Genomic DNA, 27,835 nt, shown 5'->3' on the forward strand with positions numbered 1-27,835 from the left:
CGATGCTTAATCTGGCTACTTTTAGCACTTGCCCACAGATAACTGGAGGAGGGTCAGTTTTCACCTAAAAAAGGTTTTGTGGTGGAAGACAACCACCTAATGTTCCATCTGGTTGAATAAACAAAAGGCAGGTTATAAATATGTATTGTGCAGCTTAAGAGGCTTGATTGTAAGAATGGCAATTGGGGTAGAATCATCACGTTCTTCACTTAATATTGTGGCAGAACTATGTTTAAAAGAACAGAGTGCTGTCACTAGAAATGGCAGGCCTGTATCATATTTCCTCCTGTAACAACAACATATATTGAGTGATGGGTATTTCTGTTTCCCCGTCCCTCTTGATGGATGCAGAAAAAGCAGTTGTTGCTGTAAGATGTAGAGTCAAGGAGATGACTTGAAGGAAATAGGCGAGAACTGTTACATAAGCAAAGAGGGCTGAAACATACCTTAAGTCCTGGGGAGCAAGATAGTATGTGGAAAAGACTCAGGCAGGCTCCTCCTGGTTTACTAGGCTATAAGCAATATAATGTGTAAGCTGATATTAGATATAGATATAAGCACAATCAGGCTTGCAAGATTTGGTGATTATAGCCTATCTCAATAAAATACCACTCTAATTTTCCTGTGGATCAATTTCTTGATTTGGTCTACCTCATAAGGCTGACAAACATGAGTACCTGTAGTAAATTTAGGTTACAGAGGTAGTGGGGAGTGGACTGGGTGATTGGTGGAGAAGCCACCAATGTTCATGATGCATAGGTTCATCCTAAATAGGATTTTGTAACTTCCAGCCAATTTCTCAAGGGTGTAAAGTAAAGCTGATTAAGGAAGGATAAGGATAGAGGAAGGAAACTATGATTCAGAAGGCATTACTGAAACTGGTAGGACAAAATTCATGATTAGCATGCAAGGACTGAAGGGTCTAACATTCAGAAAGAATAGGGCAGACGAAAAAGGAGGAGGAGTGACAGGAGTATGGAAATCCAGGAATCTAAGCATGAAAGTCCAGTTAAGAGTATCTGGGTAAGAATACAAGGAAGGGTAGATAACAGATACTATACCCATGTGGTGACAAGGAGATCAAAATCATTTTGCATGTATTATTTCATTGTAAATTCTACAGGGATATCAGGTCTGCTTATATTCTGTCCCTAATAGGTAAATTTCCAGGAAGACCAGACAATATCTATGTGAATCATCTTCTAGAAGATTTGAAACTCTTTATCACTTCTGCAGTAGCCAAATTCTGTGATGCTGTGATGAAAATAAGGCATCACTGGTCACAGAAATAATCATTTCTGTTTTATTCATCATTTCAGGTTCAATACCTGTTAGCTATCTTGTTTTAGGTGATTTTTATTTCATAGATTGTAATGTTTTAGATTTACATTTGCATAGGTAATTAACACACCATTATAGTAGTGTATGTTACATTTTTGTTATTTTATTTTTGTTATGCTAGTATTTTATCTCCTCTATTTTAGTTCTGTGTTGTATTTTTTTCAGATTTTGCTGGTTATTGATGAAATAAACAGTATGTCATTTCAGATACCATCATAAGGATGTGCTATAGGTTCCCAAGCGAGGGAGAAGATCTGGATAATGTTGTCCTATATGAGATTATAGACATAGAAATAATAGGTGGAATACAATTACCTGGTCATTTATTGGAAAGTCAGCCTGGCCAAGGCTGTAAGCTCCCCCAAATTCCTCAGTGGTCTTACTGATTGTTTTCTTTTCTAGAAACAATCTAGAAACAAAAGACAAGAGATCTTCCTTCCTAGCTCTGATCCTAGCCAATAGGTAACAGCTGGTGGAAGAGGTAAAAGCAGTAGTAACTTGGGAGGAAGCAAGAATTATATCTCGGGGTTCAAGATATTTCTTAAAGAGAAATTGGAGTAGATGCATTCATGCTAGACTTCAGAACAGCCAACTTCAGAACACTTTGAGAAGTACTTTGTGGGATCCCATTGATAGAAACCCTCAAGTCAAAGGGAGCACAAGAATGTATGTGTGTGGGGGGGCAGGTTAGGAAAAACTTGTGGATGGAAAGAAAAATTTCAGTTGATCTAAGAGTTAAAGGGGGTATGTGTATGAAATGAAAGATATGTGTAATCACCAAGAGAATGTACCAGCAGATAACATATGTCAGTGGTAAAAAAAGAAAAAGATAAGACTGGGCCTGCTAAGAGATGATAGTAGGATAGTAACAGGAGACCATGAGGGGGCTGAGTTCTTCAACTCTTATTTACTTCAGTCTTCTTTCTGAAGAGGAACAGTATTCAAGTGGAACTAAGCAGAACAACTGAAAAATGAAGGAGTGGCCAACCAAGATAAATAAAGAAATGGCTAACAAGAATGAGTTTAAGTCTTCAGGATCAGACCAGTTACATCTGAGAGTCTTGAGGGACTTCACAGATGTCATCTTGGATCCCTTTTCTGTGACAATTGAGATATCATGAAGGACTGACTTAGCATCAGAGCCTGAGGACTGGAGAGGGCAAATGTTCATTCCTATCTTCAACAAAAGAAAGAAAGAGGACCTTGATAATTAAGGCTGTGCAGCTTGATACTGACACCAGGCAAAACTCTGGAAGAGATGATTAAGTAGACCATCTGGGAGCATGTGGGAAAGAATGCATTGGTTGGTGGGACTCAGCATGGGTTTAGTCAGGAATGAATCATGCCAAACCAATGTTTCTCAACCTTGGCAACTTTAAGATGTGTGGACTTCGACTCTCAGAATTCCCCAGCCAGCTATGCTGGCTGGGGAATTCTAGGAGTCGAAGTCCACACATCTTAAAGTTACCAAGGTTGCGAAACACTGTGCCAAACCAATCTGACACCTTTTTTAAAAGAATGTGTGATTAGTTTAGTTGGCTAAAGGTGCGTGATAGAGCATTCCTTGACATTGTCAAAGCATTTAACAAAGTCCTCAGTGAGATTGTATGGGGTTTTAATTGAAATCACGGTCCTATCTTTGAGATAGGCAGCCATATAAATGCTTTAAACAAAAAACCAAATAAATAAATGTAGAAAAGTAGAAGAGTAGCAAAATCCGGGATGGACTCTATTCCTGTAGATCAGTGTTTCTCAATGTCAGCAACTTTTAGATGTGTGGACCAGAATTCCCCAACCAGCAGTCGACGCATCTTAAAGTTGCTGATGTTGAGAAACATTGCTGTAGATGGATACCGAGTTGGCTGAACAATCATACTTAGAATACTTTAAGTATACCAAAGTTTCTGCATCAAGCTGGAAGAAAGTGTCAGGTTTAAAACTTTTAGAGGCCCAGAGGCAAAATATTCATTTGAACGGTTGCTGGTTGCATTCCTTATGACAGTTTAATTTTTTTACCTCCCTTGTTTTTTCTGCATGGATGTCAATAGCACGTATAGAAACCAGGAATAGCGTCTGACATTGTATTTTAGCTAATGAGTTTTGTTATCTTGAATTAAAAATATTGATTCATCGGATCATTTCAAAGAATACATTTTACTTGGAAGGAGACCCTCTCCTTGCATGTTCTTGGAGCAGTGTCCTGCCTTTTTAAAAAGCCCTGTTCTCCCCTACTTTGTACTGTTTTGAGCTACTATTCTTTCACAGCTCTCTGAAATGCAATAAAGGGACACTTTCTAGTGTTTTCAACACGCCAAGCATCTCCAGCAGTGAAGAGAGCCTTGGTGTAGAGAGCACTTTGAAGGTACTGAGGAGTAGAAACAGTAGCAACGTGGACATGCCCTAAATGTATCTGTGTGTGTATGATTGATAGATAGATAGATAGATAGATAGATAGATAGATGATGGTAGGTAGGTAGGTAGATAGGTAGACAGATGATTGATAGATCTGATTAAATTGAGTGGGTCAGAGCAATTGTGGGCTGTGTTTTGACTGCCAGGAAGGCATCTTTTGCCTCATACTTGTTTTCCTGAATATACAAAAATAGCTATTTGTGGAAGCTTTAGACACTAATTGGTCTGCAGTTGTCTCTTTTGTCAGATACATATGAATCAAACAGAGTTGACATAAGATAATACAGACATTGGCTGAAAGAGTTGACAACTCACTGGGTGGAAAGAAGAAAAATACTGTTTCAAATAAAAATGGAACATTGGCAAATAAGACATAAGATGCCTTTTAATGTGAAAATATCCATCACCTCAGAGTTTAGGAAATACTGGCAGCTTTTTAAAAATTATTATTATGTAGTCTGGTTCTGCAGTTCTACTTTCATTAAAGTATTGACCAGCTTACTGTTTTTACCAGCAGAAATAATTCCTCTGGCTGTCACTAAGAAGTATAAGATGGCGACCAAATGTTATATGAAAAATGTTCAGATCCACTGTTATTCAGGCATAACTGTATGTATACGTACTCTTTGAATTCACACATGATGCTAGAGCAAGCCATGGGAGCCTGATTCTCACCTCACACTATGCCAGAAACAAGCCATAGTAATATAACGTGTGAACAAAAATCTTTGGTCGTTGCAACTCATGTTGGGGATATCATAGAACATCTTCAATCCTAAAATTTTTAGGAAGAAGAAACTGCACATAGTCTCAGCTGGACTGATTGATTTCTGCCAGGAGCTCCTAGTCCAAACACAGAGGAACTTTTTCAGCCCAAATTCCAGTAACAGGATTGTTTGGGGGTAGGTGGATAGGATTAAAAAATGTAAGGGCATATGGAGGTTTCCTGCTAACGTGCCATGGGTCTGGTTGAAAAAACAGGGATCGACTAAAGCAAATACACAAGTGGAAAAGAAAATACTTAAAAAACAAAGAAAGTATTACAATCTATGCAATATGTTATCCTTCAGCTTGTTCTTGTTCCTGCGTTCATGACACAGGGCCTTTTTGGTGCCAGTGAGTCTTCCTCTCTCTCAGCTCAAGCTGTTTTATAGGGTGTCACCATGAACTCTTAAAGAAGCTGCAGGTTATAAATGTAGCATGTACACACACATACACACACATACACACAGGAATAAAAGTTATGAAAGCTAGTGTGGTTTAATGGATATTCTGTGCAAACATTTACCCTTCCCCCCCCCTTTTTTTCAGAAGTTATACCCTGCAGCAGTATTTCTCAACCCCAGTGTTTCTCAACCCAACCAGCTTTAAGATGTGTGGACTTCCACTCCAAGAATTGGAGTATTGGCTGGGGGAATTCTTGGAGCTGAAGTCCACACATCTTAAAGTTGCTGAGGTTGAGAAACACTGCTCTACAGAGTATACTGAGTCTATTCTGTATTTTTAAAAAGTCTTAATTTCAAATTCTACCATTAAAGTAGCCATTCTGCATTGTCAAATGAGTATATGTTTAAAATTTAGCAAATTTGTAACCATTTTAAATGTTGTAATATATTCTAGATTCAAGGCAATATAAATTGGATTACTAAGTACTGTCTGGTCTGAGGAGTGTGGCAGATTCTGACATTGCTTGCATGAAATCTGAAATGTACTGCCAAATTCTCAGATCAAATGCCCTGATGTAACTCAGCCATAGTAAACTTTCCTGGGATTGTCTGATGCTGGCAGGAACAATTGTGCATAGATGTATCCAGCATGCTCTTCTCGTGGCTATCCTGTTTATCCCTGCTGGCAGACAAACGTTGGACGAGGCTAGAGCTGGGCAATGTGGAATTTTCTAAAATTTCTTGAGCTCCATTTTCCACCAGCCCTAAACAATAAAACCAAGGAGGAGGTATTATGGAATCTGCTGTCCCACCACATCTGGAAAGCCAGATATTATCCATCCTGCTCCTACATACATATTCATATCCAAGATGGTATTTCTTATGATATTATTGCCTTCAGAGCATAATAGTAAATATCTAATTCAAATATTTACTTTCTTTTTGACTACATAATGAACTTCACTAGCTATAAGCCTTGAAGTAACAAATTAATGGAAAGCCTGGCGCAATATGGTTCATGGGGTCACGAAGAGTTGGACACGACTTAACGACTAAACAACAACAAAGATATTTGACTGGCTTACTGTGATTTTTAATCACATTGATTCCATCTGTGTGAGGAATTAGAACCTTCTACTATCACTTCTCCCATTGAACTATGCTGTCTTACCTGATTGCTGCTTTTCCAGTGCTATTAATAACCTTGCCTGCTAATAATGATCTAATTTAGTATATCTCTTGAAAAGAAATATGAATCAGTGGTCCAGTTGGAGGTGTTTTTAGACTCCTGACACTAATATAATGTGACCACAACAAGAGCTTGTAACTCTTTTGTAAAATGAGTAGTTTCTATATAAAAATGTGTCAGGCCTGATCCAATATGTGTCTCTACAAAACCTTTGGTGTTAACCCCAAAACACTTCCTAAGTTTCTGCTAAATTGTGATTTCAAATGAGACAGAAAGACCAAAGCACTATGAAAATTATTGATTATATTAATTGTGATAATCATATATACTGAGATCTATGGTACAGATATTCCTGAATAAGATGGGCTAATATTCTGAATGAGGAATAAGGTAGCTTGTTCAGTTTCTTAGCTATGTCCATGGCTTCCATTCATAGAAGCTTTGAGTTATTATGTGATCTGGTTATTGAGATAACTTCCCTTTGATTTTCCAAGAGCAACTTTGATTTTAAAAATCCCAACAACTTAAAATCTCTACTAGTGTCCTACTTATTTCCTGAATGTTTTGCATCAGACAAAGATTCCATCTTTTTGGTGATCCACCAGCTTTCATTCATGCTGACATTTTTCTTTGTGCCCCCCCCAAACATATTTATGCCATATGGTTATAATCCATTTCCAAACAATAGTGTCAGTATCATTTGAAAGCATGTAAACTAAAGCCTAGTGTGTATTGCTACATGGTATGTAAGTTCCCAAGTAATAATTTAAACCTCATGAATTGACAAATCTCATGCACTGACAAATGTCAGGGAATTCTAGCAGGTTCACCTCTGAGTTCTTGCTGAAATCTCAGCAAGGCATCTCCAGATCCCTGGTGTAGAGCTAATGAATTAATTGCTTCAGAGCTAATTCATTCAGAGCAAACGAACTAATAATCTGACAGTATAAGCTTTCTATATTTTATATTCCACTTTCTATATTCTATATTCTTAGACATGCAGCATGTCTAAGAGCAATGACCAGAACGAAATAGTCATGTCCAAATGTTGTATGTGTGTGTGCGTAAGTTTTCATGAATTTTTAATTTTTTTATTTTTTAAAAAACAATCTTGCCTAGTGAAACTTTAAATGAAACCATTTCTCAGTGTTCATAAGAAACAGTTAATAACTTTTCTTAAGCCATAAAATTGTATGTATATGTTATGAGTTTTTAGAATGTTTTCTTATTGCTTAACATGAGCTATGTGGTTCTGGAAATTTTTCATGCATATAGCTGAGATGACCTTGTTCAGATTTATGATCAAAAAAGTACATACATGCCAGGAAGTATCATGGGGAACTTATTACAAGTGGGAGGGGTATGCTCAGCCCCTACACCTTTTGTGAAACCCTTCATAGTTTTAAAAATGTTATAGGGAACATGATATGATGATTATGGGAATCAACAAGTGGGGTAGGATTAGAGTCAGGGGATATTTGCCTTTTTTCTAACCTAGGTTTCCACCGATAACTTGAGGATGGAGATCGTACCGTTTAAGCAGATTTGAACCAGAATCAATACTTGAATGGGAATATCATCCAGATACCCTATAGAAGTTAGTCTGAGCTTTCAATGCAATGTAGCAGTAGGAATGGTTTTATTTTTCAACTATAACTAGTGTAACCATAACTGTAACCCTAATCAGTACAAAATAATTCAGAATAAAATGAAATTAGTCTGACAAGTTTAACTTATTATGTTTACTTTGAGCTGATCCAATTGATGTATCTCAAAACTCAGCTTTCAAATAAACACAAGGATGGGCCATCTATTTTATACAACAAATTTCAGTTTGATAATATTTTCATTGACAAAGAAGTGGCTAATATGGAGCCTGGTCCAAGTTCAGCACCAAAGAAAAATTGAGTTTGGTGTTCAGCAACAAAATAATATTCATCTGCAACATGATTACTCCTTCAAAAAAAAAAAATCAAAAAGTCCATGATGGATACATGAATATTGATCAAAGGCATATCTTTAAAAACAGCATATTTTCATAGTTAGCACTAATACCAGATATTAATCTTCTATCTTGTTTAACAAGCACCATTCTATTGTGATGCATTTTCCTGAGTAGACTTTGTGAACAACTGACATGCAAAAATGTATAATAAACATGTCAAGAGTTGGCTTATTTTCTTCACTGATTATAGTAATAATCTTGGCCATATACATCATACCCATGCCCTTTATAGTAACTATACTCATCCTCATAAGTTCTGAAAGTATCTCCTCGTGGGTATCCATTCTCACTGCCATAATAATCAGTTTGGACCTCATACCCATTTTCATAACCATTTGTGGTGGTGACATCATGCACCCATGGATCTTCTGTGGTAGTGTCAAACTGGCTCTGATCTGCAGGGGTGGTCCCATCTTGCCACTGTCCATCTGTAGTAGTTTCATATTGGTCCTGATACACCGTTGTAGGGATGACAGTAGTGGGCAGGGTGGTGGGACTGATGGTTGTTGCTCCATTTTCTTCTTCTTCCTCTTCTTCCTCCTCTCCATTGCCACCATTTCCAGTTTCTTCTATGGTGCTGTTTGTGTTGGTGGCATTAACACCACTTCCATTTTCATCTACTTTCTCCTCTTCTTCCTCTTCATTCTCCTCTTCCTCGTTTTCATCACTGTCTTCTTCCTCTGTACCTTTTTTTGGAGCATTGTCCTTTTCAACCTTTTTATCACCTGCTTCTTTCCCAGGTTTCTGGAGAGGCTCTTTTCCTACTGGCACCTATATTGATGCAAATAAAAAGAGGGGAGAGATTAGAAACCTAATTACAGTATGATCAGCAAAGGCACTCACTCCAAATATTTATGATCTGGTTTTAACCTTCCTCAACATGGACTGTGTAGAAATTATGGGAATCTTAAATTTCCAAAGTTGAAAGGGCCACTTACACACTGAATGCATCAATATACATTCAATACATATATACTGTTGCAAGTCATAAGTTTTGGAAATAGACAAATCTAATGAATAATCAAACATATAAAGAGACACCATGTTGGGTGAGAGTGATCTAGGGACAACTTCTGAAAAGTATACTATTCCCATATGTAATCCTAAACGTATGGGTTTGTGTAGCCTGAACCTTGATATAATACAATTCTGTTTCTCAAAAGCAATTTCTGAAAGATTTTCTAGCACAATTCCTTGTTGTAAACTCCTGTAAAATAATCCTACTTTATAGCTATCCAGTTTTTACCATGGTCAAGACATATTTTTGATTCAAATTGTTTTTAACTTTTTAAAAATAAAAATTATTTTGGGAAATAAATATCCTGACACCTAATATTTAGTACTGCATGGTAAAATAATATTTTAGAAGTGCTGTAGAGGAAAAAATAAGAATACAAAATGTTTAAAAGTGGTCAGAAAAAAAAATTAGCCTGAACAGCTGCTGATTAGCAGTAATGCACAGTGAAGTGAGAGAGAGAGAAAATTATCTCTCTTTGTGCTGTTTCATGACACAACCTTCCCTGCATCTCTCAACTGTTGTGTAGACTCCTTTTGAATATGGGTTTAGCACTCTTCTGGAATAGCACTAAAATTATGTTTAGTCCCATTCAAACATGGGCTTAGACCAGTGTTGTCCAAACTTGGCCACTTTAAGATGAGTGGACTTCAACTCCCAGAATTCCCCAGCCAGCCATTCTGGGAGTTGAAGTCCACTCATCTTAAAGTGGCCAAGTTTGGACAACACTGGCTTAGAATTTTTATGGAACGTGATTGATTATGTGCCATCAAGTTGATGTCAACTCTTATCAACCATATAGATAGATTTTCTCCATAATGATCTGTCCCTAACTTGGTATTTCAGGTCTTCCAACTTTTTCTGGAATAGTATTAAGTCAATGTTTAAAATAAATACCAAGGATTGAAAGGGGGGCTATGGAATGGGATGACTGGTGTTAACCCTTAATCTCTACCACAGTCCCAGTCAAGATTTGGAGGAGGGTACATAAGCTGTATACAATGGGAGAAAAGTTCTCACTGATGTCACTGGAAAGAAAGCATCTGATTGGATGCAGATAATTCTCAACTTAAGTAGGAATTTTGCTGTTTTTTTTCAGTTAAGGTACTGTATATTAAGGTGTATACCTTGAGTGATAATTTGCAATCCAGCTGGAAGAACACCCTTATTCAGAAAATAAGGTAACATCATGTGGCTATTCCCAGCTATTGTCAAGTCCACAATGTCCAAAACCCAATTCAGAAGCATTCTCGCACAACCAGGCTTGGTTCAGAAAAATACTTCTTTATTAAGGGGTACATGTAGCTTGCAAACAGAACATTGCTAAAACTAAAGCCTTGGGTAAACTTCCCTCTATTTATTCCCCCTCCCCTTATTGCCTGGCGTCTCGATTCTTCTCCACCTGGTGGTGACCTCTTTTCTTCCTCCCCCTCCTACCTGAGCTCCTTCCTGGCTCTTTGGGCCCCAGCTGCCTTGCCAGCAATCAGACCAGTCTAAATTGCCCATATATGGTTAAGCTCCTTCCCACCGCCCGTTACTACACCAATTACAACCATTAACAGCAACCCCCCTCCTTAGTTACAAGTGGCAGAAACAAATCAATCCAACTCCCATTGAATGCAATACAATGGAAAACAACAATAGTTGGGTGATGCAGGTTCTGACAGCTATTTTATGTACATTAATTAGGGACCAAGCTAAGAAATGCCTCCTGGATTTAGAGCTGCAGTTCAGTCTAGGTCAGTTTCCCAATTTCTATAGGATACCAACTATATTTGATGGGAGAGTCATGGCATCTTTATCTTTACCCACTGACCTATTCCAAATATCAAAGGCATATGCATTTTACAGGGGCATGTTAGAATGCCCTTCCTTCTGGGCTGCCACAGGTCAAGTATCACAAAACTCCTATAACGTGCCACATGTGGTATGAAAGAAATTGAAATAATTACGCAACTGTTTCTGCACTGAAGATTTGATTTGGCCTTATATCAGAATTTAGTACAACATCTCCTTTTTTCAGTAATAATGCCAGGGGAGTCAGATGGTTATTATGTGGTTTCCTATTAGTCAGCAAGAACTTTCAGGTGGTTTTTAGCATCACTAAATTGTTATATAATCAAGAATGTGGCAGATGATGCATCCTGAAGACCAGCTTCCTCCTATGTCTTTTTATATTTCTCTGACTGCTTGTTTTAGTGCTCTTTGGACATGATGAAGGTTTTTATCTGATTTGGGGTATTCAAAATCCTCATAACTTGTCACCTGTTTGGGAGGTTTGGCATTTCCGTCACCCTTCTTATCTCCAGCCCCAGGTGCAGTGGGAGCCTCAGTGGTCTCTTCACTCCCCTTTCCACCCTCATTTTCCTCATTTGACTGTCCCTGTTGAGACATTGAACAACAAGAATATCCTACTGTATATTATTTCAAAAGATGTATACATGAAAATCTTTTAATTATTATATTTACTATACATATTTTCATAGTACTAATACCTATAAAGCTATAGAGGCAAGGTAGAGCAAATCTCAACTTAACAATAAATCATTTCAAATACGTTCAAGCCATTAAAATGACAACAATAAATTCTTGAATCTAAGGCATTAGATACCGCAAATGGATCTTGATGCCTTTTCTAAAATCAGAATGAGGTTCATTCATAGGTCTCAAAAGAACAAATTCCATTATTAAGAGAGAGAGAGGTGGAGGGAACCTTTTTTCCTATATACCAAACAACCTGATATGCACAAAAGGGCCTGTCATACAAATCTTAGATAGGTGACTAAGCTTACTTACAAATTTCTAGAAAAAGCAATTCTCAGTGTTTATTCACCCTGGTTTTCTTTTGTTTCTGGTAATAGTGATCATGAATGGTGTGAAAAACAGAAGAATGTTTTCTGAAGTTGTTCTGCAGAATCCCTTCCCCTAAAGAAAGGATTCTCAAATGTGTGACTATGTTTTTTCAGAGATAATTTAATGTCAGTATTCCAATTTTTAGTTGTAATTTCAAACTACATCCCCCCAAACATATATTAACATTTAATTGTAATTTGGGAGGATATAGGACACTTATATCAGCTGTAAATCCCATCAATTCATGACCTGATATTTGAAGGATAAACTGAAAAATTTAATCTAAAGTCCTGTAAAAATTTGGATCTCAAACACTCAGGCAGCTGCCTGGAACTCTAGCATTATCTTTCTGCAAAATTGGCAGAATGTCATGTTTTGCAACATTGTTCTAGCACACTGCTGGTCAGACCATCTTAAACATTTATATGTGAGTGTAGCTGTTCTTAAGATCAGATGGTTAGAATGCTTAAAAATAAATTGTAATGTGATGCCAACAAAAATTGAAGTTATTTTCCTCACAATTGGAAGAACTTGCAAAATTGCATGGTGTGGCTGGCTATTTGGATAGCTACCAGAGGTCACTATGTCCTCTATATAACAGCAATTATAGGGCTATTTATTTAAATGTTGTGGAGCTTCTGCCTATGTCAAGGCAGGACATAGCCAGGAGTAAAACCACTGAAATGGATTTGAGAAAGACAATAGCTTCACGGAGTCATGTATCTGAACGTGCTGAAAGCTAAGTTGGGGGACAATGGGACTGTACCTGCTGTCCTATCCATGTCTCTCCCCAACCCCTACATGTTTAGGTGGGAAGTCCAAAGGGATGATACACACATGATCTAGGACCCCAATAAAATAATATCCCAGATTGTGGCTATATTCACATCCAACTGAATATGGGATAGTCCCCCTTTAGGCCTTCTGCTTGAACACATTGAGGTTGGCAGGAAATGGAGGTAGAACTGTGTACCCATCTTCTCTTTCACTTGGAATTCTCCACTCATTCACGTGAATGTTCTAATGTGGAATATTGTCTGTAGGGATTTTCTAAAAGTCCATAAGGGAAACTCTAATTTGGGACACTTTAGAACTTCTAAAGAGCAGTCTCCAGCTGCCTATAGCAACACCTGATCACAGGCCTTTGAAGAGGCCTTTCTCTACTACAACACCACCAGTTACTAATAATCCCACTTAAAATCACCTTTTGCTAAAATAAACTCAGAAAACAAACAAACAAGCAAGCCTTTTAAAAACATATTCAAGCACATTTGACCCAGTAAACCAATATGCTGTTGAAACCACTGGGTGAGGTCATCTAATGGCACCGGGTATGGTATCATCAGTATGCTGATGATACCCAGCTATACATCTCTACTCCTGGCTGGACAGGTGATGCTGCTGTGGTGCTGTCCAAGAGCCTGGAGGCTGTAAGGGTCTGGATGGGGATGAACTGACTTTGGCTAAGCCCTAGCAAGATGGAGTGGCTCTGGGTTTTTGGCCCCCCAGGGTCTGGTGACTTGTCATCTTTGGCTCTGGATGGCATTGCACTTCCCTGGACTGAGCTGGCACTCAGTTTGGGGGTCCTCCTGGACTCATGGCTCCTGCTTGATCAGCAGGTGGCAACGGTGCACAAATCTGTCTTGTGCACCAATTGTCCCCTTTCCTGGATCAGGAGGCCTTGCTCACAGTGACTCACACCTTAGTCACTTCCTGTTTGGATTACTGCAATGCACTTTACATGCGGGTTGCCCTTGAAGACCACTTCAAAGTTACAACTAGTCCAGAATGCAGTGGCGCGAACAGTAGGTAGGTTTGTCCAAGTTACCCCTCTCTTGCTCAGGCTGCACTGGTTCCCAGTTTCCTTTTGGGTGTAATTCAAGGTGCTGGTTATCCCCTTTAAAGCCCTACATGGCATGGACCTGGTTATTTGCAGGACTGTCTCTCCCTAAGAATATCATAGAGGGTAGGCATGCTCCAGATCCCTTCCCTGAAAACCTGCTGCCTGGTTGGACCCCAGAAACATGCCTTTTCTATAGCTGCCCCTACCTTGTGGAACACCCTCCACTGGCGATTCGGCAGGCCCCTACCCTTTAAGCCTTTTGGAAGGCCATCAAGATGTGGCTTTTTACAAAGGCGCTGGGACAGGATAGAATAGAATACAAAGAATGGAATGAGGGTGATTGGAGCTGGCTGTGGGGTATCCCCTAAGGGGATGATTATGGCACATAGTTTTTGTTTTTGTTGGATCGTTTTACTGTTTTATTGTTTTATGGTTATTTTATAGTTACTGGTTTTATTGTTCTTGTGAGCTGCCCAGAGTTGCTTAAGATGGGCAGCCATATAAATCCTTTAAATCAATAAATAAACTTAAATAAAGAAATTATTAATACTGTTCAGGTAAAAAAAAATACATTCCCTAAATAAACATATTCCAAATTATATATTTATTTAGGAGACTTATATCAGCTTTCATCCAACAACAGTGTGTAAGTTTGTTGTGAAATTTAGGGATTTTCATCATATCTTCATGACTGCCAATTGATGCTCGTGGATGCATTCTGCCGATCTTCTACCTGTTTGCCATATGTGGTGGTTTTCATAATGCTTGCATTATATGTTCTATATGATCCCTGTTTTGTCTTCTTTGGCTGACAAGTTTGGCTGATACTGACAGTTTCAAATGCAATTTCATTTGAGAAACTAGACATTTTAGACTGAGCCAGGTTCAAAAATGGAAGAGAGGTCCTAGACACTTGGCACTTTGACAAATCACCCATTAAGAGACACATTGAGAAAAGCTCCATCTATAAACCATTCAAAAAAGGAAGCAACCAAAAGTCAAAGAAAGGGACAAAGAGCCCTAAACACATGCCTCCTCATCACACCCTCATGAACCAACATCCAGTTAAACAGGAACCACCACCAAATAAATAGGAAGAATCAAGAAAGAAACACTATCCCAATCAAGACTGGTAGGACAAGCCACCACATGTAAACAGACAGAAAACTCCACTTCTCCATGCACTGATGAAGTTACCTAGCTTGGTAATAAAATGTCTGCAAGAAGAAAAACAAGCTCAGAGAACACCAAAACCCAACAACTCAACTCTGAGCTACATATATTCTCCGCTATATGGATGGGTGCCCAGCTACCATTTTATGTAAAGTCCCTATGAGTCCACACTGGTTTGATGTCACATCATCAATTAAAATCAAGCAAAGGTTATGTTGCCTTTATAGTAGGCTTAATATTGTGAGCTATCCAGAAGCTTGTGAGGGACAAATACTGTAAAATAAACATTGTAAAATAAATAAAATTTAAGCTTCTTTTTTCAAATCTGTTTCTACCTATCAGGATCAGTCTGCCTGTCTATCTATCTATCTCCTTAATTCAGGCCAGTTTAACTTGCCACACAATTGAGCAAGCCACTTACCACTCATGTTTGGTAGGGTACCCAGAACGTTGGAAACCTCATGTTTGTCGCTTGCAAGGCATGACAAAAATAGAAATGCTTCAATGTACCTGCAAACAGCCATACTGTATGCATGACTGTGACCACCATTTGTACAGACCTGCCTTAATTCAACCTCGGGTTTTCTTAAAGGATGACTATGGATCGTATATTATTTTTGTGGTGCTTTGGGACCACAGCAGTTGTTCTTGAATAAATGGACAAAAATACCAAACCTATGGATCCCAATAGTGTTCATTGTGTCTTCAAGCTGCTGCTTGTTTAGATGACTTAGGCTTAAAAAAATACAGCATCAAACCAGAATAGAAACTTGTGGTCGGTTAGTAATCTTCACCACGGGCACTCATAGACTATAGGGCTAAAAACAATCCTCCTTTGTTTTAATGCTCTTTGGTTTGTTTTGAATAAAACCAGACACTTTCCTTACCCCTTCCTCTTCCTCTTCCTCCTCTGAACTGTTGCCACCAAAACCTTCTTCAGATGAGTCACTGTTAAACTAAAAAGAGAGACAGTTCTGAGGCATTTGCTCCAAAACAACAATGAATGCTCATTTACAGGAAAGCGATCAACTTCTGCTCTCCCGTATGAATATATTTATACTGAAGTCAATGTAGTTTTTCCAGTATTTCAGAGCTGAGACTTCAGAAGTTTCCTTCGTGTGCTTGAGAGAAATGAAATAGAGGCAATAAGGAGATATAAGAGATAATTTGGTGAGGTAACCAATGATTGCAGGTTTTGAATGTTTTACCTTCATGCAAACTTTCATATTGTAATTTTTATCTAAAGCAATGTTTCTCAACCTTGGCAACTTTAAGACGTGCGGATTTCAACTCCTAGAATTCCCCAGCCAGCATGGGAATTCTGGGAGTTGAAGTCCACATGCCTTAAAGTTGCCAAGGCTGAGAAACACCTATCTAAATAGCTCAGTGGTGTTTGCACTTGCTCCCCAGTTAGCCTCCTATCTGGAAGGTTACACAGGAAGCTAATAAGCCTAGAGAGATGATTTCATCACAGAATCTCTGGATTCTAATCCTCATATCTCCAACCTGCCCTGGAAGGATTCCTACCTGAAACCTATATTATAAAAACCATTGGCCTATCCTGCTAAAAAGGCCTTTTAAAGACTATTTCCCAGCTTAAACACCAATTAGCAGCTTTGCAGTGCTCTAAATAAGCCACCTTGGATGATATCAGTTTCTTTCATCCTGTCTTCAAAGGCAGGAAACATGATTTCTTCACAAAAGTAGGGGCTGAATAGACCACAGCTAAAAGATCATCTAGGCCTTTCAGGAAACTATAGATGTTTGGGCTTGGTGTTTGTATTATCCATCAGGAATAATAGGACAGGCAAGATAGATACAGAGGAAGTTCTCCAGTGCTGCAAAGACATTGATCAATATAAAAATATCTCTGTTCCTAACAGAGAAGCCAAACCACTGTTCTGTTGAGGCATCATTCCCAGAAGACAATTTTTAGTTCCTTACATGATCCATATTTGAAAACATGTAATTAACAGGCCCCTCCATCACTCCCAACTTGTCCATAAGAAACCACCACTTATGGAACATCCCTCTTTTTCCCTTAACAATGGAAGAAAGAGAAAGCTGTAAAAAACTAAAATCAGTCCAGAAGCGTTCGATTTTAATGGACCAATAATACTGATATTTGGCCATACATGCAAAAATTAGCACATTATCAACTTTTCTGCATGCTGTGTCTTTGTCAGGTGCAAAGGAGCTGAAACAACAGTAACCATTTCACTGCCAATGGGATTGTTAGCTGTGTGAAGTTGAATATGTTATGTCTGGATGGCTGTGCCTAAGGAAAATATGCCATATATTTTCAGTATTCTTACAGAATTATTTGCAGGAATTACACAGTCACCTACTTAACTCCTGTATTCATCTTTGTACTGCACCTCAAGACTCAGTACTAACACTTTAAAAGATTTGAGTCCAGAGCAGGGCTGTCTGTGTTGTTGTTTAGTCGTTAAGTCGTGTCCGACTCTTCGCGACCCCATGAACCATATTGCGCCAGGCCTTCCTGTCCTTCACTGCCTCCCTGAGTTTGCTCAGTTTCATGCTCAGGGCTGTCTATAGTGATGGCAAAGAAGTCAAGATGGCAGCCACGATTGTGCAATCAAAGACCTGCTCCTTTATGCACATGTGTTGCACATAAAAAAGAGAAGGCTTTGATCATGCTATTGTAGTTGCCATCTTGACTTTTTTAACCTCTCCCCCTGTGGACACCCCTGCCTGGAGTTTAAAAGTTTTTTAAAAATTGTATTTACCTGGAATCTTTTCATAGGTGGGTAGAAGTAAGGATATCTATAAAGAAAATGCCTATATCTGTCCTTGAACACCTGCCAAAAAAGAAAGGCATTTCAATAGTTAAATCTAAGAAAAAACATTGGCATGCTTAGTATCAGAATAAAAATTCAATGATGTTGCCAACGTACTGCATTTTCTTCTGAATCCTCTGACTTAAATCTTCTTCGGAAGTTTTTTGCCTACAACAAAAGAGGGGATAACTTAGAAAAGTTACAGTGTGTTTTTATTTCCGTATTGCTTACTTAAGTTTGGTGTCAGCCTCCGTGCCTCTTTGCTGAAACAGGCCTCCCTTGTGGAGATGCGCACTGGATATTCCATAACCTGCTCTTTGATCCTGTGCTGTAATGTTGTGTTTTACCTGTAGATGTTGCTGTTGTGCTGGTGCCTTCTATGTTGCCGTAGCTTTACCCTCCAGGTAGAAAGCATTAAAGTGACACTAACCTGGTCATCACAGAGCCAAGTGATGATATGCTGAGCGTGAAAACCACACTGTTCTATCATCTACGCTTGGTGAAACCTGTCTATATCTATAGGATCTGAATCTGCTTTTTAAATCTATCTTGTAACCAGTAGGACAGAGATAGTGGGGCTCTAGACACAAATTCCAGGCTGGGAAACTCCGATGCTTAGAACCAGCAGAGTTACTTCTGGCTAGAATTAGCAGGACTTGGCTAAAGGGATCGGTGATCTAACTTAATATTACGTCACCTTATATCTTCAATAATAATTTAGGAGCACATGAACCTGCCTTATAATGAGGCAGACTATTAGGGCTGGACTGTTTCAGGCAGCAATTTTCTTAGCTCTGCCACAAGAAGTTGGGGATTGAAACTAACGCTTTTTATATGCATGGCCTGTGCTCTGTAATAAAACGATTGCTCATTCATAGTAGGCATGAAATGAAATTGAGTAGGAATGTGCATAATTCATCCATTTGTTCCCAAATCCCAGATGGTTCCTGAATTGACACATTTTGCACATGCCTAAAAATGAACTGATGGAGAAAAGACAATGGCCTTACAGCTTAAACATGTTCATTTGCTGTGTGTATTTATCATGGCTTTACTTAGATGACAATGAGTCATGAGTGACCGTCCCAAGGGATTTTTAGGTCCCTAACTTGCACTAACAATGTATAGCACATAGCTTTGTATATAAGGAATGTAATCCAAAGGAGAGTTGTGCAATTTCCTGATGAAATACATAATGCTGGTGTGCATTATGTGATCCAACAAGAGTTTGATATTGCCAATCAATATACAAAGTTCTTGTTCTTATTATTTCTACTTTCCACTAGGTGGCATAGCTAACTGGCAGAAAATTCAACGGCTGGAAAGAAGAGGGTTTTTTTTGTTGTTGTTTTGTTTTAGCTTACCACTGAAATATAAGGTCACGCTCTTTGGGATATGAATAATTACCATCCCATTGCTTTACCTTTATCATTCAGTTATATTCTATATATAATGTAACAACAAGTTTTTTAAAATAAAAATGTGTTGATGATCCAGTAACTGTTTAGATTATGGATTTCTATTATGATATGTAATCTACTACTTATAGACTAGTACACTTAAATGATCACTAGTTATCTCGGATGATATGAATCTTATTAAATTTGGACGATACAGACAAGGGAGTACAGAGTAGCCAGCTTGACTTGTTCTCGCGTTTATCAAACCATGTCAAGCTGGCAAAGTTTAAGAAACTAAGTGAAGTGCGTTGACAAAGCCCGCCATGGAGATTCAGAATTTCCCATACCCTTTCAGCGCAAAGTGCAAAAGGAAGCAGTATGGCTCACACTTGCTCTGATGAAGTTCATGTGTGACATTACCCTTGTAATTCATTTGGCATTCAGTTCCAATTCCTACAATGGAATTGAAGATTTGGTCAAAGTTTCTGGCTATCTAGTAGGTTTACTTGAAGCCTTGACAAAGTGGCTTGTGCTGTGTAGGAAAAACAGTTCACCTGGTTAAGGCAAAGATCCAGCATCATTTGCCTCAAGGAGACAATTCCTGTTGCCTTGAACTGTCAACCAGTCCTTGAAAAGGCTATTGGGACTATCACAAGATCCTTAGATGAGAGACACTGAAACAATGAGGGAGCTTCACTTTTAGAAGTGAATGAGCTGTATTGTTCCCTAAAGCAGCTTTGAGGGAATGCTTCTCTCAGGTCTCTGTCAAAGTGAAGCGTCTCCGTGAAGATCTGCACAACTGCACTCTGTTTCAGTATCACTGGCTTAGGTCATTCATGACTAGAGCATCTGCTTGAAAACTTACAGGAAGAGAATATTTCTGCAAATATTCAGCTGAAAGCTGATCTGATATAAAGTAGGCCCACTAGGTAATCGTGCTGTCCTCCCTTTTTCCCTCCCTCCACCATCCATCCATCCATCCATCCATCCATCCATCCATCCATCCATCCATCCTTCCATATAACAGTCCCACAGGGTCCCTCAAGAGTATTATCAAGTGCTCTTTTTTTTACCAGACTAAACCTACCCAATTCCTTCAACCTTTCCTTATGATATTTTTTCCCATGGCTTGCGTCCCCTGTATCATATTAGTCTATAACTTTCTTGAAGTATGGCACCTAGGACAGGGCAGTGTATCCAGATAAGGTTTGATTAATATGGATTAAAACCAAACTATGATTTGTAGTGACTTGGAAATTATGACTCTTCAAACAGAACTTGCAACAAAATGATTCACTGAACAATGCTCTTGTTAAGAATTCATGCTCAGTGACAGCTGGGAGTTTGTAATCAAAGTTCTGCCTGTTTTTTATCTGGGGGTGCATGTGCAATGCACTTAAATGCACTTAAATAACCAAGATTTGATCCCACCACTGCAGCCACTATTTTGACTTTTTTGACAGTACCATGTGGATACTTTGATGCCCATTGAGCAAACTGAGCCCTCATTGGGTGATTTAAGTTTCTATTTTCTCATTTACATTCCTACCTAGCTGCACACAAAGATTTTTAATAGTTCTGCAAACTTCTAAGTTGCCTTAGGTATGTTGATATTTTCCTTCTGCGCATGGGTAGTAGAATTTTGGCTAGATGAAGATTGGCACTTACGGGTTTGAGTTTTATCATAATTGTTCTACAATTAATATATTTTTATGATTCATGTTTCCTAATACGATATTAGGCTCTTTGCAGGCATACATATCAAGTTGCTGATTCACATTTAGATTGCACAGAGCCAATAATTCCATAGCCAGCATCCTACCAATTTACTGTGCTTATTTGATGATGATGATGATGATGATGATAATTACTTTAACTTTAAAATTAAATTAAATTTATATGCTGCCCAACTCCCAGTGACTCTGGGTGGTTTACAAATTGATAAAGACATTTAAAAACAAGGAGCAACACAAAAGCAACACAAAAAGAGCAGAGATAGTAGAAAAAAACAAACCCACATGGGAACAAGGAAAAGAAAGAAGGGGGTGTCAGTAGTTCTCACCAAAGGCCTGGGCAAAGAGCCACATCTTTAGGACCTTTTGAAATACCAGTAGGGTGGGGCTGTTCAAATCTCGGGAGGAACCCCATTCCAGAGGGCAGGTCCTGCTGCAGAGAATCAGAGGACCGATAGGTGACATTGTTTAGTCGATGAAACTTGGAGCACGCCAACCTTGCTAGATTGAACCAGCTGGGCAGAAACTATGGGAGACAGGCACTTCCCCAAGTAACCAGGCCCTATGCCATGTAGGGCTTTATAGGTGGCAACGAGCACCTTGAATTGCACTTGGAAGGAAACTGGCAACCAGTGCAGCTCATGAAGCAAAAGCATTATATGGGCATACTGAGGCATGCCCATCACTGCCCGTGCTGCTGCATCCTGGACCAGCTGAAGCTTCTGGGTGGCCTTCAAGGGCAGCCCCACGTAGGGCACGTTGCAGTAATCAAGCCATGAGGTGACCAGGGCATGAGTGATTGTCTGAAGGGCCCCTGATCTAGGAAAGGGCACAATTGGTGCACCAGATGAAGCTGGGCAAAGGCTTCATCTTTTTGATGAAAAACAGACTGGCCTATGAATTTACATTACTATAAATTAATTTCAGATAATTCTGTCTGGGCCTGTTTTGCTCCTTAAATCTATTTTTACTAAAGGACAGTATACAGCTGTGCTGGGGTGTAAATATAAATAACAAAAAGGAAATGCTTTTTGAAATCAAATGCCTACTCTAGCCAATTGCCAATTGCTCCAGCAAAAGCACCATGCATAGAAGCAATTTTCTGCAGACATAACCAATATGGATCAAGATGTTCACCTCGACTATTCAAAAACCTGAATTCATAGCTAAATGTTCCCCATCCAGGATCATCAGTTGAAAGCCAATAGATTAATAGTGTTAATTGTCAGAGATGAAAGCTGATTGAAGCAAATGTAGAGAAGGCTATTTGTAATGTGTAAAGGGTTAGAAAGTAGAAAAATACATAAAAGCATAAATAGATGAACAGGTGACTAAAAAAGGGCCAGAGGTAGTCAATGGGTTATAATTTGTCATATAAGAACTTTACCTAAAACAGCTTATCATTTGGGACAGTTTCTTTTACGTCAGGATGATAAATTACTAATTAATTGATAGATTTTTAAAATCAAAATACTGTAATGGGATTCAAAGTCTGCTAAGTTGTGGAAAAAATTGTGAAACTAATTAATAATGATCATATGTCACCAGTAATAACACAACCACAATGAATGGATGTTAAAATGAATATTCACAGTACATCCTGGCCTAGATAAAATATTGCTATTTTTACTCACAGAGAAGGCACAAGTTATTCCTATAATGCAGAGAAAGAGTAGAGCAGTCTTCATTTTTCTGATGTCTGAAAAAGAAAGAAAGGAAAAGAAAATATACTTCTAAATAGGAAGATAAGGAAAATTGGAAGGTATTAAGATAAACAAATTCTACAATTCTGTTCAAATAATAGCAGAAATATATCTGTTGGGCCTGGTGACTTTTATAGGGGTCTGAACAAACAATTGATTCATTCCATCAGGCCTTCAGTTAATGACAGGGAAAGTTTTTACCATTAGTAATTCCGTAATTATATTTAAGTGAGAGACAATTTGGTGTAGTGTTAAGGTACTGGCCTAGAAATCAGAAGACTGTGAGTTCTAGTCCTCCTTTAGGCATGAAAGCCAGCTGGGTGACTTTGGGCCAGTCCCTCTCTCTTGGCCCAACCCACCTCACAGGGTTGTTGTGGGGAAAATAGGAGGCAGGAGTATTAGATATGTTGGCTTCCTTGAGTTATCTATAAAAAAGGTGGGATAAAAATCTAATAATAATAAGAGGTCCATCCTTGCAAGCATTTAGAAATATTCTAAGATGAATTTAGAAATATTCAGATTTATATTAGCAGTTTATGTATCATAAGATCTAGATTTCCATGGCTAAGTCATGGTAACGAAATTATCTATATTTAACATGATGGATGGGAGAGACAAATCATGCCAGTTCATGAATTTTGAGTTCCTTTCACCTGCTGGTAGAGCCAATTCTGTGAGATCTTGCTGATTATTGGCTGGTATGGCAGTGAGAGAGTTGTAGGATAGAAAAGTGGAGAGAGAAACTCCCCATCTCTCCAAGTGACATGTCTAGTTTCTCCTCATGATTGCTTTCAGGTTTACCCCCATAGGTCTGCCTCACAGCAAACTTTCAGGCTGTGGCAGTGCCTTGAATGAAGGGGGAAATTCATAGAGGACTTTATGTCTTTCATGTTTATTTATTTCTGCCCAGAGGTGGCAGCAAATGGGCAGCCTTGCTGGAAGAAAGAATGGGCAAGGGAGCGTGAGTATCCCTCTGAACAGTATCAGAAGGCCGCCATTGCAGCCTTCCTAGAGTGTCCCGTGGTCATGTAATGCTGCTTCAAGGACCTAAGGACAATCTCAATAATTCCTTGGAAACTGGAAAAAAAAATAGAGGGCTGAGCAAAATGCTTTCAGGAATTGTAAATCCTTGCTAAGGACTGGGAGATTATTTCTGGTTTACAAATGTTACAGCCCTCGCACTAATGTATTCATTGATAGGTTCATTACAGTTGTTGCTCATCATTTTTGGTTCATCATAGTTGCAATTTCAATGCAATCAGCATGCATTCAATCATTTCACAAACAACGCTAGTTCTTGTTTTGCAGACTTTAATGGTATGTTTCTCTGAACCCAAGAAAACTTAAAGCCAGCAATGTTGTATTTGATGGCTTAGATGCTATTAAGATGGTATTAAGAAGTATGTTATTTTGAAGAATGACTACCAACCCTTGCTTTATATGAGATAACAGGTTTTTTTTAATTATTCTGGAATAGCCTTCCCCAACCTGATTGGACCCAGATGTGTTAATTTCCAACCAGCATTCTGAAAGTTGGACACCAAAACATCTGCAGGGTTCCAGATTGAGGAAAGCTGTTCCAGACATCAGAGCCTTAAGTGGCACAAGAGATGCCTATTATTTCTCCATTGCTCAAAACTATTAATTAAATTTCAGAATTTGTCCAGGAAGCTGCCCTGGAACAATTTCACCAGTTTCACTGGGGTTGGTGGCCTTGATCTACACATCTCAAAACACACATCCAAATGTGGGAAAAGCTGACAGAGAGTATCAGTAAGTGGAACAAACCTTGTTAAAAGAGTGATATGTTAATCCATATCTAAATTGCTTTATTACAATTTGTAATTAAATCACTGATTGGAAGGACAAAATTAAATGAAGCATAGTCTATAAAGGATTATGAACATGTACAAGTAAATACAAGGATTACAGTTTTATGTATATTCAGTCCTTCTGGAAAATAGCCCAAGACTTAACATAAGCAATATATTTAATTGATGACTTAAAATATTTATAGTTTTGTTTCTACAATGTGAATAGTAAGCTACAAATCTCATGTTATGTGTATTATTTTGTATAACAGACACATAGTCTTGCTTAGACCATCTAGTAATTTCATGACTGAGGAATATTTGAACAATAATTTTTTGGAATATGAAATCTGTTGGGCTCGTCCCTATTTGCATTATAGAAAACTACCTTTAGGGATCATCATAAGGATTTTATAAATCAAAGATGGTGGTAATGATGGCAAAAATCTGGTCCTCCAGAAGCTGATGGGCAGCAATTCCTGTAATCTCACAGGCCATACTAGCTGATGGAAGTTGGGGTTTAGTAATTTTTGGAAGACAGCTTGCCCATCCCTGAGACTTAGATAATGCAGGATAAGGGCTATGAAAACATACAGTGTACTGAATAAATGCCAAGTTTCTTTCTTATAGTAAGGTGACTCTACAAAATCATCGTTCTCTCTCAGCTTTCCATCACCATACCCTCTTCCCAGTTCCCACAAGAAATCATTTTAAATTAAATCCAGCTAAGCATTTTTAAGAAAAGGAGACTCGAATGTCCCTGTATTATAGCTGGTACAATATAAAATCCTACCCTTGTTTATTTAATAAAAATTATCTAAAGCAAGCAAAATAAAGTGGTGGAGTAAATCACTGATTTAAATCATAGAAATAATGCTCCTGAGAAATTCACACCTGCAAAGCAAAACACAGTTTATCTTAAAAACAGAGTCAAAAATTTAGAAATGCGTAGATTAAGAAATGTCAGAAACCTCACTGCTTGCCCAGGACCAATATAGCTGCCCGTCACTTACCAAGCTGCAGTCCTGCAGGATACAGATTGGCCTCCAAGGAGTCAGGGAACAGAGATTTAACAGAGCATCTGTTTGTTCTTGGCCAACCTACTGGGATATGCACACTATTTTTACCCTCCACCAGCCAATCAGCACTTTCCTTGCATGATGTCAGCAAGTGGACTCTTACCAGAAAAATTCAACCAAACTTCAACCATTTTTCTAGTCACAGATGTCACTTTCAAACATAAAGAGCTGTTTTAGTGCCCAAAGTTTTGGATCATTCCACTTAATTGATGGGTTGAGTTAGAGATGAATAGGTTTGGATGCTGAACTCTATAATAATGGTCTGGGTTTGATTTGAACTAAATATTGGGATCATTAGTTGTGTGTGTGTGTGTGTGTGTGTGTGTGTGTTTCATTCTTCTGTGGGAGAGAAGTGGACTAGGCAACAAGTACAGAAGGAATGTTTCATTCTGTTGTAAAACTGCATAGAAAAGCAAGGGAAATGTTTGAGGGACAATTCATCTGAACATGGGTTACAGTTGGCTTTGCTGTTGAAAGGTCACCTTACCCTATATTTGTCTTATTTGAAGCTCTTTGAATAAACAAAAATGATGACACATGGATAAATCTGTGTGATTATTATTATTTTTTTAACCTGGCAGTTTACTGAATATTTTGTATTCACTGTTCTTGTGTGGTCAGTGTATTTCATACAATATCCCCAGAGTAAAGGAGACGTAAGGCCACAAAAATGTAGCAAAAACATTTTGAAGCAAGCAGTCACAGGCACTCCTGGTAAGAATATTCAGAACAATAAGAAGAAGCTGAGCTGGATCAACTTTTATTTATTTATTTATTTATTTCCATCTATACGGCCTCCCGTTTTGCCAAAGCAACTCTGGGCAGCAGAGTTTCAATAACAAGAGTATAAATAAGTGTAAGAACACCACACACTATCAAGACAAAAGGGAAAAATGGTGGCCAGGAGTAAAAGCCTCAGAATAATAAGAAATCCCCTGAATTTCATTAACTTCCTGATTCAAATGCCTGGGTGAACAGCCAGATTTTAAGTGCTTTATGAAAAGCCAACATGGTTGGGGCCATCCCAGTTTCAGGTGGTAAGGTGTTCCATGACAGAAAAGGCACAATTCCTGGGTCCTTCAAGTTGGCATTCTTTATTTGATGGGATCTGAAGTATGCTCCTCCAGCTGATCTCATAGGGACAGGGCAGGGACAATTGGAGAGAGGCAGTCCTTCACGTATTTTGGCCCCATGCCATGAAGAGTGACAACCAGCACCTTGAACGGTACCCTACTGGGAGCCAGTGCAGCTGATGAAGCAAAGGTGGGACATGGAATCAACATGAATCAAGAAACGCCCATTATTCCCCACACTACAATATTCTGGACCAATTGCAGCTTCCAGATGTTCTTCAAGGGCAAGCCCATGTAGAGTGGATTGCAGTAGTCCGTTCAAGAGATGATCAAAGCATGAGTGACCATGCACAGTGCTTCTTGATCTAGAAAAGGGTACAAGTGGTACACAACACAAAGTTGTGCAAAAGCTCCCCTGACCATGGCTATTCCCATAGGGCAACAGCATTCTTTTACTCGTATTGCCAACTCAGATATCTCTAAGAAGCTAAAATAGACACAAATTGAATTAGTATAAACATCTGGAACAATTTCTTTCTGAAACTGTGGAGAGGTAGTGTTTGTCAATGTTATTCATACAGAGTTAGATGGGCCTATATTTTGACCCCATATATTGCAATGTTCTATGTTCCTATATAAAATTTCTCTTGTCTTCATTTCTCCCCAGAAAGCAGAAATCAGTGGCATAGTGACTCAAAACTTTGAAGTTTTGTGTACTCAAATATAAACTTCTCCCTTAAAAGAAAATTGTTTCCCATTTTCAAAGCATTTCACCAAGCTACCGATCATTAGCATATCCAGCATATCAGCTCCCCTTCTTTATCTGAACTATATCTTGGATAAAGAAATATTTCCTTTTGATAAAAAATGATGCCCAAGATGCTTCAACATCTTCTCTATGTTTTTTGTTTCATTCAGAATTCTTTGGCGTCCTTGAAAGTATTTATTGTCCCCATTGAAGAAGGAGAACGCAAGAAACTACAGATCTGTCAGCTCGATGTCAATATTGGGCAAAACTTTGGAGAGATTGTAAGCATGGGTTTGTGGCCAACAAATCATGGCAGATTAAATTTACCTCCTAATTTGATTTATCAGCTTCGTAAATTAGAGGAATGTGATAGAACTCAGCAGTGTCATTTCTTAGATGCTCTAGGCATGAATGAAATGTCCTTACCTTAAAATCATCAGCTTTGTTACAGGTTCTTTTTTATTCTCAACCTGGAGGCTTATTTTGAAAT

At 38.5% G+C, this 27,835-nt stretch overlaps 1 protein-coding gene and 1 long non-coding RNA gene across 2 annotated transcripts; one reads left to right on the forward strand and one right to left on the reverse strand.

Moving 5' to 3' along the window:
* Positions 1 to 938: 938 nt before the first annotated feature.
* LOC112541969 (uncharacterized) lies at positions 939 to 27,812 on the forward strand. The gene is made up of 3 exons (XR_003085889.2): positions 939 to 1,023; positions 24,291 to 24,407; positions 27,516 to 27,812. It is a non-coding gene; the product is annotated as an uncharacterized LOC112541969 (long non-coding RNA).
* Positions 7,860 to 22,625, reverse strand: IBSP (integrin binding sialoprotein). Its single transcript, XM_007438734.3, has 6 exons — positions 22,566 to 22,625; positions 17,916 to 17,966; positions 17,748 to 17,819; positions 15,885 to 15,953; positions 11,394 to 11,510; positions 7,860 to 8,884 (listed from the first exon to the last, which is right to left on the reverse strand). Exons 1-6 carry the CDS (start codon positions 22,617 to 22,619, stop codon positions 8,291 to 8,293), a joined length of 957 nt encoding a protein of 318 aa, XP_007438796.2. The 5' UTR covers positions 22,620 to 22,625; the 3' UTR covers positions 7,860 to 8,290.
* Positions 27,813 to 27,835: the final 23 nt, after the last annotated feature.

This window comes from Python bivittatus, unplaced genomic scaffold, assembly GCF_059951505.1.
Source record: "Python bivittatus isolate LINGU-HERP-01145 unplaced genomic scaffold, Pbiv_v1 ctg000070_np1212, whole genome shotgun sequence".
NCBI classification, from domain to species: domain Eukaryota; kingdom Metazoa; phylum Chordata; class Lepidosauria; order Squamata; family Pythonidae; genus Python; species Python bivittatus.

Bases quoted from the DNA above. Each gene is read 5' to 3' on its own strand.
- IBSP (XM_007438734.3), bottom strand. From the start codon at position 22,619: ATGAAGACTGCTCTACTCTTTCTCTGCATTATAGGAATAACTTGTGCC. The intron at 17,820-17,915 runs GTACGTTGGCAA...CTTTTTTGGCAG, and splicing joins AGGATTCAGAAGAAAATGCA to GTGTTCAAGGACAGATATAG. The intron at 8,885-11,393 runs GTGACAAGTTAT...GCATCAATATAG, and splicing joins ATGCCAAACCTCCCAAACAG to GTGCCAGTAGGAAAAGAGCC.